At 37.0% G+C, this 14,792-nt stretch overlaps 1 protein-coding gene across 1 annotated transcript in view; it reads left to right on the forward strand.

The window, feature by feature from the left end:
• The window catches only part of Atp11b (ATPase phospholipid transporting 11B (putative)), a 93,862-nt gene that overhangs the window by 58,154 nt on the left and 20,916 nt on the right, over positions 1-14,792 (forward strand). Inside the window, exons 20-27 of the mRNA XM_028763590.1 lie at positions 3,852-4,005; positions 5,471-5,573; positions 7,724-7,869; positions 9,268-9,327; positions 11,256-11,383; positions 12,189-12,327; positions 13,676-13,741; positions 14,214-14,317. Of these exons, the coding sequence (XP_028619423.1) occupies positions 3,852-4,005; positions 5,471-5,573; positions 7,724-7,869; positions 9,268-9,327; positions 11,256-11,383; positions 12,189-12,327; positions 13,676-13,741; positions 14,214-14,317 (900 nt within the window). The remainder of the gene's footprint in view (positions 1-3,851; positions 4,006-5,470; positions 5,574-7,723; positions 7,870-9,267; positions 9,328-11,255; positions 11,384-12,188; positions 12,328-13,675; positions 13,742-14,213; positions 14,318-14,792) is intronic.

Here is a 14,792-nt window from a genome sequence, read left to right on the forward strand (position 1 = left end):
TGTGTGTGTGTGTGTGTGTGTGTGTGTGTGTGTGTGTGTGTGTGTGTATACACATCACAAATGCTGTCCCCCGGGATCTCCCTCCCATAGTTCCTCCTCCATTCATTCCCCTCTCCTTTTCTGAGAGGGTGGGGACCCCCATAGGTATCCCCTGACCCTGGTGCATCAAGTCTTGGTGCATCCTCTCCCTCTGAGGCCAGACAAGGCAGCCCTGTTGGGGAACTGATAACCACAGTCAGCTTTAGGAAGAGCCTCTGCTCCATTGTTGGGGGACCCATGTGGAGACTGAGCTGCACATCTGCTACATATGTGCTGGGGACCTTGTTCCAACTGGTGTATGTTCTTCGGTTGGTGGTTCAGTCTCTGAGAGCTCCCAGGGGTCCAGGTTAGTTGACTCTGTTGGTCTTCTTGTGGAGTTTCTATTCCTTTCAGGCCTTCAGTCCTTTCCTCAACTCTTCCATAAGAGTCCCAGACCTCTTTCCAATCTTTGGCTGTGGGTATCTGTATCTGTTTTAGTCCTCTTTTGTTTAGAACCTCTCACAGGACAGTTATGTTAGGTTCCTGTCTGCGAGCATAACCGTATCTTAATAATGTCAGGGATTGCACTTGCCCATGGGATGGGTTTCAAATTGGGCCAGTTACTGGTTGGCAGTTCTTTCAGTTTCGGCTCCATCATTGTCCCTGCATTTCTTTTAGACAGGATAAATTTTGTTTTGAAAGTTTTGTGGTGTCCTCCAATGAGGGCTCCTGCCTAGCTATAGGAAGTAGCTTCTTCAGGCTCCATGTGCCCACTGTTAAGCATGTTGGCTAAGGTCACCAGCATTGACTCCTAGGAGCCTTCCCCATCCCAGGTTTCTGGGACTTCCTAGAGGTTAACCCAACCCCCACCCTTGGCAGTGTAAGACTATGTCAAGCCTTAGCTTACTGGAGACCCCCTGAGTGAGGGGAGGCAAGAATTGATGAAAAGCGTTGGGGTCATCCTGCACCCAAAGGAGAAGTGGTGACCCCGGGCAGCTTGTTTGGCAGACCTTTATACAGTTTCCAGGGGTAGCATAGAGAAACAGCTACTAGGCACAATATGATTGGCCGAACAGTGTAACTTTTAAACTGATTGGTCCTTAGGGAATGAGGTGGCAGGGACTAACCTTGTCTGTGGTTGACCAATGGTTCATCCTGTGGAATTTGTCCCGACATGCAGGTTAGTTCCCCCCTGTTGTCTGAGGAATGTTAAATAATGTCCTTTAGGAGGGACAGGTGTTCCAAAGTTCCTGAGCTGACCTCTTCAGCAGCTTCATATTTCCTTCCGTTCATTGTCCTGGCCCTCTTGTTCTCTCCTCTGTGTTACCTGTCTCTCCCCACACCTGATCCTGCTCCCCACCCCCGTTCTCACATCCCCTCTCTGACCTAATTTCCTCCCTCCCTCTGCCTCCTGTGACTATTTTGTTTGCTGATGTAAGTATGATTCAAGCATCCTTACTTGGCCCTTCCTTCTTGTTTAACTTCCTTGGTTCTGTGGAGTGTATCCTAGGTATTCTGTACTTTTTGGCTAATGTCCACTTATCAGTGAGTGCATACCATGCATGTCCTTTGAGTCTGGGTTACCTCACTCAAGATGGTGTTTTCTAGTTCCATCCATTTGCCTGCAAAATTCATGATGCCCCTGTTTTTAATAGCTGAATAATATTCCATTGTGTTGAGTCCTTGTGTGGCTTAGGAATCAGGGTAACTATGGCCTTGTTGTGGGAAATATTAAAAATTATTTAAAAATATTTAAAAAGATTGGCCATTTCCCGAAGCCCTGGTGGTCTCTTGGCCTCATAGAGACTCAGACTCAGAGCTCCAGAATCTCTCCACCCAGCTCGCTAAGTTCGCACTGGTGGGTCGCTACCTACCTAGCTCCATGCTTCAAATCCCACACAGCCTTTTTTGGTGCACATCTGGCAAACCCATGCTTTGCCGCCATACTTTTCTCTCTGGAACCCAGTAGAACCAACGTGATGGGAAGGAAAACATCACGCAGACTTAGTTCAGAAACAATGATAACTCAATCTCTGGGTGCAACAACTAGAGTCCTAGTCTTGTAGCTATAGTAAATCTAAATCCTCTTGTGTCAAATACTGGCAGATCCACCATAGAAACCAGGAGATACTAGTAGCTACATTTTGTCCTCACAGTCCCCAACTAAAAAGACCCTATCTCTCTCCTGCTTCGCCTCTTCCCGTCTCCAACCCAGAAGTCTCTCCTACTCACACAGTGATTGCCTCCTTTTTTCATTAGGAGCCAAGTTGGCTTCTTATTCACAAGAAGTCACCTGAGTAAGTGACTCACTCCTTGTCAGCAGCCCCTCCCAGGAGAGCAGACTTAGCATCAAAATGCAAAAGCACTGGCCTGTGCACAACATGGCCTCCTCATAGAATGAGTTAGGCAGTGTTCTCCTTAACAATTACAGCTTTTCTTACTTGGCTATAACATTAAGCTTCCTCATGCTGTTTTTCTCCAAAACTCTACATTTTGTTTTTCTTCTTTCTGCTCCGCATGGCTCTTCTTCACTGTAGATCTGTATAAGCATTATCACTAATAAGCACACCACAAAATCAATGCTATGCAGTCTCAACATTCCTCCCACTTAATTCCATTTTCTCAATTTAATTTCGCCCAGGTAAGTTCTTAGGACAGAGACAGAAGGCAGCCAGTTTCCTTGCCAAAATATCACAGGAATAGACTCTAGCCCCATTACTGTTAAAGTCCTTGCCTCCCTCTGAAACTTCTTAAGCCATGCCTCTCTAGTCTGCTTTGCTTTTAGCACTACCATCCAGGCTGCTGCTGGGATGGCCTTATGAGTGCTGATGACAGCATTGAATTGCTTTCTAGTCCAGAATTCCATAGTCTTCCACATTCCTACAAACAAACCAGAAAGTCAATTCATAGCAACAGCCCACTTTCTTATACCAGCTTTTGTATTCTTTAGTTTTACTATTGCTATGATGAAACATCATAACCAAGGTACTTTATAGAAGAATAAGGTTCTTTGGGTGTATAGTTCCAGGGGCCTAGAGTCTATAATGTCAAAGACTGCATGGCAGCAGGCAATGAAAAGTTGAGAACTCACATCCTTCACTGCCACCATGAAGCAGAGAGTCCAAGAGATATTTTTAAGAGTGTAATTTCTAGACAAGTCTTTGCACTTCATCTTGAAATTGTGCTATTTTGAGAGCATGTGAATACTATTGTGGTGAGTTAATGTATAAGAAGAATAACTACAGGAACAAGTTAGCTGCTCAAAATGGTTTGAGATATATGTGCATATTCTAAAATTACTTATTGGTTATTGAAAATTATGTTGCACTCGTGAGCTTGGCTCACTGAGTAAATGTGCCTGTTACTAAGCCTGACTACACAAGTTCAGTCCTGAGACCTACATGGAAAAAGTGAACCATTTTTTTCAAGTTGTCCTTTGACTTCTACATGTGTGCATACACGGATATACACACAATAAATAAATAAAATGTAAAAATTTTAAAAAACAGTATCACTTAAAAGTACTGAAAATTGTAAGGAAGATACAATGTTGACAATACTATACAAGTATGTAAAGCTTGCTAATTGTACTTTTGCATATTTTCTTTTGGTCTTCTATATGTGTTCTTTTGGTAAATTTGTTACAATCATTAGTAGTATTCATTTCTCTTTTGGTACAAAAGCTATATTTTATCTCACCTTTCAGGTAATACAACTGAGTTTGTTCACTTATACATAAGTCATTCAATAGTTGTCTGGTTGAACTGTCCATCTTTCAGTAAGTAAATAATCTGGCTTCAGAGTATGAAATAGATGATTATTTTCTTTTCTAGAATTACAGAGGACCATGTGATTCAGCATGGGTTGGTAGTAGATGGGACCAGCTTATCTCTTGCACTCAGGGAACATGAAAAGCTATTTATGGAAGTTTGCAGAAACTGTTCCGCTGTATTATGCTGTCGCATGGCACCTTTACAGAAAGCAAAAGTAAGTATAGATCATAAAAGTCTCATTAACATATTTAGAGGTAAAAGTACTCTTTAAGAAGGAAGTGAGAGAGAAGGAGTAAAGAAAGGAAGGAAAGAAAGAACAAGATAATTCTTAATTAAAAGTTATCATCCTCAACATAGGGGCACATACCTGTAAATCCTAGCATCCAAGAGGCTGAGGTGAGAGAACTGCAAGTTTGAGGTCAGCCTCAACTAACAAATTATCAAGAAGAAAGGGAAGGAGGGAGGGAGGGAGGGAGGGAGGGAGGGAGGGAGGGAAGAAAAGAAGAGGAGGCAACAGCTATTAAGTTATAAATAAGCAAAGTTGAAACCCAATTTACTTTTATCATCTTCTCATAATAAACTGTATACAAAAAAAATACTTAAATTGTAGGTACCTAGGATTCAACTGAAAACCTACTCAGACAATTTTTATAAATTTTTGGAATATCTTGAGGTTTTAGACTCTTTACTTCAAAAACCATTCTTAGTAAGCCATCAAGATCTCTTGTTCATCAGGTAAAGACACCTGCTGCTAAGCCTGACTACCTGATTCCATCCTCAGGCCCCACATGGAAGAAGGAAAGAACAAACTTCCATGAGTCCTCCTTTGACTTCTATATGTGTACCCATATACATAGACACACATACATACACACAAAGTACACAATTTTTAAAGAAATATATTATAATATTCTTAGCAGTGAAAATAAAGTACTGGTTATTTTTCATACAGATATCCAGGCTTATTTAGATTTATGAAATTTCGCATGGAGATTAAAATTAGAGCACAAACATGTCTCTGCTCTTGTAAGAACACATCCAAGGATTCTACAGCAAGGGTCAGTGGGTAAAGGCACTGTCAAGTCAGACTGGTGACCTTGATTCCATACTTGAGACTCACATAAAGGTGTAAGGAATGCACCAGCTCCCCAGAGCTGTCCTTTGACCTGCAAACACTCACCATCTCGTGTGTATACCCTCTTCCCCCTCAAACACACAGGTTTAAAAGGTATTTTTAGAAAAATTCCAGATAAACTTGTTTTGATTTCACTGACTATATTTTCTTAAATCTTGAGGTCTAGCTAATCAGACTATATAAATATATGTCTTTTTATCAAATAGAATATTTTTTTCTTGAGAATTTTGTCTGACAATGAGTATATTTATTTAAATAAGTTGTTAGTCTTATAAAAATTTTAGAATGCATTTAAAAAATTCTTCTCTTCCTAAAATCCAAGCAGAAAACTACTTTGTTAGGCTATTTCTGAAAGACATTCTTAAACCCTAATCTCCATACCCCTCCAAAAGGTGAACTTGACTGCATGTTACTGTCTAGCATGAAGTTAAATGTCTTCTTCACCACCATACTATTACAGAAGATTTCAGATAGAGGGCATTACACAAATACAAGAAAATTGAAATTTAATCACAAAAGAAAGAACTCATTGTATGTTTTTCAGGTAATAAGACTAATAAAAGTCTCCCCTGAGAAACCGATAACACTGGCTGTTGGTGACGGTGCTAATGACGTAAGCATGATACAAGAGGCGCATGTTGGCATAGGTAACTGACTTTTTCTTGAATTTTAAAGTTGGAATATAATTACTTGGTAGTTTTGAATTTTCCTCTTTGTAAAGTAATGTCCAGTATATGAAATGAAAACAAGTACAGTGTTGACATTACATGACAGTATATCCCCAATAAAAAGCCAGTTATTAATTAGCCTACTATTTATAATATTTTAGCTTAAGATAGTAATTAAAGGAAGAAGCATATTAGTGAAGTTTGTCTTTGCTTAGTTAAAAGTAATTTTATTTTTACATCCCATTTTGTACCTCACAAAGAACTTTCTTACATCATTTTATCCTTTCTAACTTACATAGTTGCTCTCAAAGTTTTAAATTTATAATTATGATTAATTATTTTTATTATTATTACTAAAAAATTATGGTTTGTGTTTTGAGAACATTTTTAGAAAAAACAGTTACCCCAAACTGATAGAAAATAAAAAGAATTCTAATACTTTCCTGATTTTAATTGCATGTTATTCTCCATACTCATAAGATCATATGTGGTTATCCCCAAAACATTTTCCTTGTTCCTGTTCTTAGTATAGAACCATTTTATTGAATTCAGTGTACTAGTACTACATTGGCAGTGGTTTAGCAATGAATGACTTACTGTTTCATCTACACTGATCTGTCAGTGTTATGTTACAAATCAAGAACAAGAAGAAAGCGTGAGGACCGTGTGTGGCTCCTCTGAGGGATAAAATTCCAGCTTAGAGGAGTCAGCCTTGTTGAAGAAGTATCTTCATGATGTGTAGAATGGCTGGAGTCGAGGCCAGATAGTTTTATGTCTTAAAATCAGCCCTTCCCCTTTGGGATAATAATTTTAAACTATTTCCAATACATCTCAATTGTAATTTTACATAACTTTATACTATATACTAAGCATATAAAACTGATTTGGGGGCTGTGGAGATGGCCTGCTGCGTGAAGTGATGGCTAGGCAGGCTGAGCAGCTAAGTTCAGCTCTCTAGTGCCCACATAAAAGCAACCCACAGTGCAAATCTATATAGAACTCAAGCAGCAGCACTTGGCTAGACCCAGACTGACTCCAGGGGTTTTCCACACAGCTACGTTTAGCTGAAACAGCAAGCCCCAGATTCAGTAAGAGACTCTTTGCCAGAATACACTGTCAAGTGATACTGGTGCTTTGTCCACTACTTGCATACATCAGCAAGCATGTGTACACACATGCACACATACACAAGGAAACATTGCTTAACATATAGCAAAGGAAAGACTTAAAGCTTCTATAAGTAAGCAACAGCAAGTTACTTTGATTAAAAGAAAGTTGTATGTCTTTTTACTACCTTTATAAAAACAAATTCTAGATGGAATGAAGATATAAGTAATTCTTTAAGATCATAAAGGTAACAGAAGAAATTTTTATGAGTAATTTTGTTATTTGAGTTATGAAAAGACATTTGAAGCATAATACCACACCAAGAAATGTAGTTGACTGTAAGGAAGAGATCACTGTATATGACAGGGGGAACAAAGTCCCTGAAAACAAGGTTGTTGTTTTCCTTTTCTTTTATGGATATTTTCTTTATTTACATTTCAAATGTTATCCCCTTTCCCGGTTTCCCCTCCTTCCCCCTCCAGAAACCTCCTATCCCATTCCCCCTCCCCCTGCTTCTATTAGGGTGCATACCCACCCACCCACTCCCACCCTTAAAAGCACCATCACTTATATACCACAGCTTAAAATTGTTTAAAAATGTGCTTATTTTTTGTTGGGTTCAAATTCCTGAATTTTATTAGTCTTTTTAGCATCTTTGAAACTGGTGAGTTTAAAGATGTCCTAGAGCCGTGTGCTCATTAAAAAAGTTTAGCACTTTGTGCTCATCAGTGTATGGTTGATGCCTCGGCTAGATCTGAACACTTCAATGGTATATTTATTTTCTTCTATGCCTTTGAAATTTGATGTTACATGTCTAATATGTATCTAGGTTTATATTAAACATATTTAAATAGAATACCCTTTTTGGATAGCTGCTAACTGCTGTATATTAGGATTTAGTGCCTATGTACAGCTATAGCAACTATAAATAATTCAGAGTGATATGTATGTGTATATGTGTGTGTTGTAAAAACTACACCTTGATTATCAGTGAATATTCCTTCTCATCTTCTTTATTGCAGGAATCATGGGTAAAGAAGGAAGGCAAGCTGCAAGAAACAGTGACTATGCAGTAGCTAGATTTAAATTTCTCTCCAAATTACTTTTTGTTCATGGTCATTTTTATTATATTAGAATAGCTACCCTTGTACAGTATTTTTTTTATAAGGTAAGTTTTGTTGGATTATAAGAATCAATTATTGATATTTTAACTTGAAATTCCAATGAAGAATATTACAAATATTCAAATTATTCTTAAAATAGCTTCTTTAAACAAAAATAACTATTTTATAAATAAATTTATTGCTGGCAGACTGCAAATCAGTGATTGCCACTGGACACAACATGATAGGATTGCTTAAAAAATCATTTCTGAGTCAGTGAGAGGGTTCAGTGCCAACAAGCCAGACACCGTGAGTTCAAACCTAGGGCCCCATGATCGAGAACTCCATAGTAGAAGGTGGAGAATGACTACAGTTGTCCTCTGACTTTCACATATGTGCATGATGTAGACTTGCTTCCTCTCTCAGTCTCTGCTCTCTATCCCTGTCTCTCTCACACACATGATAAGTAAATATCGAAAACAAGCGAGCACACAAACACCTGCTTTTTGGGAAAGTTCTCTAATTTTGTGGTATGTGAATTTATCAGGCATCAAAATGTATACTTAAAATTTATTATTCTGGGCAAATTTAGCTACAATAAATTTAATTTCCTTAAAGCTATTTTATGTTTGTTTAGTAATAAATTTAATTAAATTAATTTCATGAATTCATCACAGAGTTCTTAATCTTTTTTGTTTTTAAGGGTGCCCTGTGATAGTAAATGCATAAGCCTCTCAGTTATGGAGGGCCTATTTGTATAATATATGTTAAATATAACATTGAAATACTGTTTTTTCATTGGATCCCTTTTAAGGAAGGTGGGATTCAGTGAATCCATGTTTTGAGTCCCTGCTAATAATCATTTACCATACCAGACTATCTCATGTTGTATGTGTTCCTGTAATTAATAGTTGTAAGATGATAGAACACAAGTATGTATACTATGGGGCAGTTTTCTTTAGCCTGCTGTTCTGGCTTTCACCTGTGATGAGAACGATAGACGGTTACTGTAGAACGGTCTGGGTGGTGCTCTTCTACCTTCTTGCTTCACTTGTAATATGAGAAATACTGAGATAGTAGGATGCTGTGCTAGTTCCACTTACATGCTCTAAATAGTTTGGCAGTATAAAATTCTTAGAGCCCTGAAATTTGATCCACTGTTACATATAGTAATATCTATGATATTATGGACTAAGAGTTTAAATATAACTTTTACTGCTTAGAAATGATGGGAACTAAGAACTTTCACTATAATATCTCTATGATTCTCTAAGCAGCTTCTAGATATGATTTAATAAAATGAGAGAATTCTGTGTTCTCATTTTTACATGGATGTGTCCTTAGGGAAAATGCATATTGCAGTTGGTATCAACTTCGATGTTTTTTCTAGGCATTTGTAACCAGTTAAGATGTCTGTTTCTTTAGTCATCACTGTTTGAATCACTTCCTATCTTTTTTTCCAGAATGTGTGCTTTATCACACCCCAGTTTTTATATCAGTTCTACTGTTTGTTTTCTCAACAAGTAAGTAAAACACAGGTTTGTGTTTGTCCATTCAGAAAGTTAATGTGTTCAAGTCTCGATCCTGCAAGGAATTAGATTTAGTTACTCAATCCACCTTAGCATTCATAATACTTATTCTGGCTTTAATTTGTATTGGTATTTATTAATACCAAAATATATGTTAATTGTGGACTCTTTTCAAATTAGCATTAAATCATTAATTCTTCATTTGTCTGTTCATGGAAGGTTTTATGGAGTCCATGCTTTCCTGTCACTGTGTAGTCAGGGATGACTATGAACTGGTCTTCCTGCCTCTACTTCCCACCACCACCATCCACCACCAGCCCAGTTCCAGCATTGCTAAGTGTAAACTCCAGTCAGGTACTCCTAACAACGGACTCACATCCCCAAGCTTGCTAAATGTCTTTATTTATTTGTAGTATTTCTGTATAGTTGATACCAAGTCAGAGCAAGTACGTATTACAGGTTCACTTACTTCCTGAGCTGGAAGTTTTAAAAATTTGCTGAGAACCTTAGTGATTTAGGACAGGAATTACATAAATCTCACCTCAAAACTAGCTTTCCATAATTACACTTTCACATAGCTCCTTATGCATCTTAAAATGCTGTCTACAGTTGTTTGATCTTCAGTTATAAGTTAAATCACTAATTCCTCTTTATAATTGCCTTTTCCTCATTTATAATACAGAGCTTTAACTTTGAAATCACATCATAGACATAGATTACTAGCAGTAGCTTACCTGAATTAAATACTTTCAGACCATGTGACAATAGGAACCTGATACATTTTGACAAGCTTTTTAAAGAGACAGTAATAATAAGGGTTAATCATTAGGGTTTCTATTTCTGTGGTAAAACACCATGGCCAAAGCAGCTCGGAAGGAAAGTTTTGCTTCACTTTATACCTCTCAGGTCACACTCCACCTCTCAGCAAAGGCAGGGCAGGAACTCAGGCAGGAAAGTGAAGCACAGCCATGGAGAAACACTGCTTATTGGCTTGTTCACTCATGGTTGCTCTGCCTACTTTCTAATAAAACCCAGAAACACCTGCCCAGAGATGGCACTGTGCACAGTGGTCTGGGTCATTAGTCAGGCATTATCCATAGACTGACTTCTGGCCACTAGTATGGAGGCATTGTCTATATTAAGGTTCCCTTTTCTCTGGTGGGAGAGATGGTTCAGCAGTTAAAAACACTGGCTGCTCTTCCAGAGATCCTGAGTTCAATTCCCATCAACCACATGGTAGCTCATGACCATCTATAAAAGGATCTGTGCTCTTTTCTGGCATGCAGGTGTATATGCAGACAAAGCATTTCTATATTTAAAAAATACATAAATAAAAATTTTAAAAATTTTCCTTTTCTCACATATGTCTAATTTGTGTCAGGTTGACAAAAACCAATCAGCACAATGACAATAGGACCATAGGCAAAAGATGTAAAGCATTAGTACCAGCAGTAACAACTGTAACACTTGAGAGGACGATTATGTCACCAAGGACTTAGCCATTTTTTTAAAAAAAAATAGCTTCTTGGAAAAAGAGAGGTTTCAGAACTGTAAGCCATATAGAAGATGGAAGGTGGGGGAGAGGAGGTGTAGCCATCAGAGAATTACCCAGCAGCTGAGGATGCATGTAGGAGAACTGTTAACCTGCACAACACTGACCAACTTAGATTCTTGAGGTGGAAATCAGTTTACTATACTGTGGAAAAAAAAAAGCGTTTAGTCCTCCCAGACAACATAGCTCTAGGAACAGTATAGGTTCTATTCTAAAACAAAGCATGTTTATTCATTGAAATTCTTTTAAAGGTATTTTGGTATAATTTGAAAAATTATGGTACTTACTTTTAATATTTTTCATGACTATATATGTGATAGAATATATAACTTAGAATCTCAAAATTTCTCCAATTTATTTCTCTTTTTAGACACTGTATGACAGCGTGTACCTGACTTTATACAATATCTGTTTTACTTCCCTACCTGTTCTCATATATAGTCTTTTGGAACAACATATAGACCCACATGTATTACAGACCAAGCCTACCCTCTATCGGTATGTATTGTCCATTATTGGATTTGTATTGGTAGTGAAAAGCATGATCGTTGGATGGTTTAAAGTTTTTCCATGTTAAAGAGAAACTTTCAGTAAATTTCCAGTGTTTTTAGGAATAAACACTTCCATCCCTGGGCTGTTGTACACAAGAGTAGTTATTCAGTTGTTAATAAAAATATTAATAATAAAAATTAGTTTATATTTTATTATTACATAATTTATGAGTGCTAATCAAAGGTAAGTGCAAGTGAAGGACAGTAGTTCCTGCTTTTTCCAGAACTCCCAAACCAGGTGATCTTAGAGCCTGTCAGGACCAGCCCATGGTCTTCATAAACTGTCAGAGGTTGTAGAGGTGCCAGATACAAACATAACCAGTTATGTGAGGAATTGCTTACTCTACTTTACCAGAATACCCTGGGCAGTCTGTTACCCTCATAACAATTAACTTCTGAAATGAAGATACTGAGGAACCTTGGTGCTGAACCCAGCTTGTATCTTACCAAAGAGATCACCGTGGCAGTGTGGCCGGATGAGAATAGACTATAATACAGATAATCAGTTTCTCACAGTTACACTGAAGTACTATGCCTGCATCATGTTTTATTATCAAATGAAAAGATATTTGAATTTATCATGTGAATTCTGAGCTGTTATCAAGACATATGCTATTAGAAATGGTTTGTAAATTTATTCTTTTTGCTGATGTTTTTAGCCACCTTAAAATTCTTACATAAATTATTAGTTAAATTAATGGTTTAAAAATGAATCCTAGTATGTTGCTTTTTCTTTTTAAAAATAATTGCAGGGACATTAGTAAAAACCGTCTCTTGAGCATTAAAGCTTTTCTTTACTGGACCGTCCTGGGTTTCAGCCACGCCTTCATTTTCTTCTTTGGATCCTACTTTCTAGTGGGGAAGGATACATCTCTGCTTGGAAATGGCCAGGTAAAAAATGTTTTACAAATGTTTGAAAATGTTAATAATGTTGAAAAGAATGTACACTTAAATCACTTTCTCTTAGTCCAACCCGCAAATGCCCCTGCCTCAGCTGAGTGCAAGAGGATGTAAGAGAGGGAAGAGTTGGTCTTCATGAGCTCACTCCTCACTCCAAAAGAAGCACCCAGTGTGACTTCTGCAGGCAAAATGCTGCCTCCCTCCTTTCTAGGGAAATAGAATATGGCATGCCTCAAGTAAGACCAGATCCTCAGGATTAGGCACATGATTTTAGCAGTCATAGTACTTGCCGCCGTAGTCCTGAGAGACTGGCACTTAGGACTTTAGTTCATGCCCGTTGATTTTTGGAATCTCTAAGTCCACATACCTAAAAAAGTGAGAAATAAACATAGGTTCAGTATGATTTCCACATTCTGTGTCTTCTTGGAAGACTACAAGGTACCCTCAAAAGAATGTAAATTGATGTTCCATTATTAATAAGCAATGTATATTTACCATTCACTTTTTATATACCAGAAACTGTCCATTCTGCATACTTTGAATGTTAGTTACCCTCATTTTACAAATGATGTCAAAGTCAGGGAGCTTCAGTAAATTTGTCAAGTAATTGCTGCTAGACATGTATACATTAAAAACAAATCAGCCTTTAGGTAAAGTTTAAATGAGTGTTAAGATTATGAGTGCTTTGTAAGTTAAATTCATAAAATTTGCATACTTAGAGTCTAAATATGGAAATAAGATCTTGATCTTCTTTTGGGATTTTGCATGTGTAAGCTTGTACTCTGAAGACCAAAAGAGTGTTTCTACCTGATAGTACTTGGAGTATTTACATGGAATCCTTTGCAGGATAGTTCCATTGGCCATTATCTTTTTTTTTTTTTCCAGATACTGGTTTTAAGTTTAATTTTTTTCTTTTTCCCTTACTAAGATTTTTCTTTCCAGATGCACTGTAGCAAATGTTCTATTATAACTTCTAGTTGGAAATATTTCAGAAAATAACTGCAGTCAAGCAAGATGTTATCATTTTTACAAGGGGACAGGAACACAACAGCACACTGTATCATCCTAAGTAAAAACAGTCTTGATAAACAAATTCTGAATTCTGAACCGTCTTTACATTTCTGGTTTTATCTCTATCCAAAGGATCACTGTTCAGAATAGTTACCACAATAAGGCTTCAGTTATTTTTGTCCTTGTCACTTTATTAATATCATCAGAGTTCATGTGTCTATCGGTGTTAATTCAGATACTTTTTTGTAAAGAATAAGATTGCTTTTACCTTATAGTGGAGTTAACATTATGTTGCTAACTAACACATTAGTCTGTTCCTTGTGTTTAGATGTTTGGAAACTGGACATTTGGTACTTTGGTCTTCACAGTCATGGTTATTACAGTCACGGTGAAGGTATGCTACCATATAAGAAACCTGTATGCACTTGGTCTGTGTTTTTCACTCACTCCATCTTTTAGCTAGACACATATAGTTTCCCTTTTAGCTTTTCAACAGTACATTGTCTCAATAAATTTTAAGCATTTATTTAAATTTTGCTGTAAAATTTTCCTTCTTATCCATCATTTTGGAAAGCTTCTTATAATTTTTGTTACAAATTACTGCTGTTTGGATTCACTGTATATCATCTAAAATAACATCTTAGGGGTTTTCTGAGCCATAGAGTTGAGATAATGTCTGTCATCACATGACATTTCAATACTTCTTTCCCACAGAAAGAAAATATTCCAACATTTCTTACTAAGACGCTTTCATTGATAGTGTGTCTTCTAAGGAACCAGGCCACAGGGCTTTTAGACAGCTATAATTGACAAGTTAAAGTAAACTGTTATTTTATATTGATAAGACACTTGTTTGTTCTTTTTAGATGGCATTAGAAACTCATTTCTGGACTTGGATCAACCATCTTGTTACCTGGGGATCCATTATATTTTATTTTATATTTTCTTTGTTTTATGGTGGGATTCTCTGGTGAGTGACTACACTATGTCTTAATTATGTTGATTTAACAATAATGAGCATTTATTGTGATTAGTTTCTTGATGACCAAAATTCTGCTCATAATAGTTTTTATACATTATGGTGATAAGTTAATTCCTTTGAGTTGATATTCATAATAATCCTGTTGTCTTCATTTTTCTACATGAAAACTGAGTCTCTTGGTCACAAAAGTAAAACCAGAAGAAAGCTAGACTGTAAACCATTGGTCTGACTTCAGAGAAATGGTCTTTATACTAACAATATTAGTTTTAAATTACTTATTTACTCATACAACAAGTCATAAAACCTGTTAACTTTTTGTTGGTAACATCTCTCTCAAAAGTTTCACCTTCATTAAATGTAAATCATAGTAGACTCTTTCTAAGAGTAATAATTCATGCCTCCCTAAGATTTTTTTAGTAAATGATGGTCAACTGATACATATATATATATATATGAAAGCATA

This window comes from Grammomys surdaster, unplaced genomic scaffold (genome assembly GCF_004785775.1).
Source record: "Grammomys surdaster isolate TR1022 unplaced genomic scaffold, NIH_TR_1.0 62, whole genome shotgun sequence".
In the NCBI taxonomy this organism is placed as follows: domain Eukaryota; kingdom Metazoa; phylum Chordata; class Mammalia; order Rodentia; family Muridae; genus Grammomys; species Grammomys surdaster.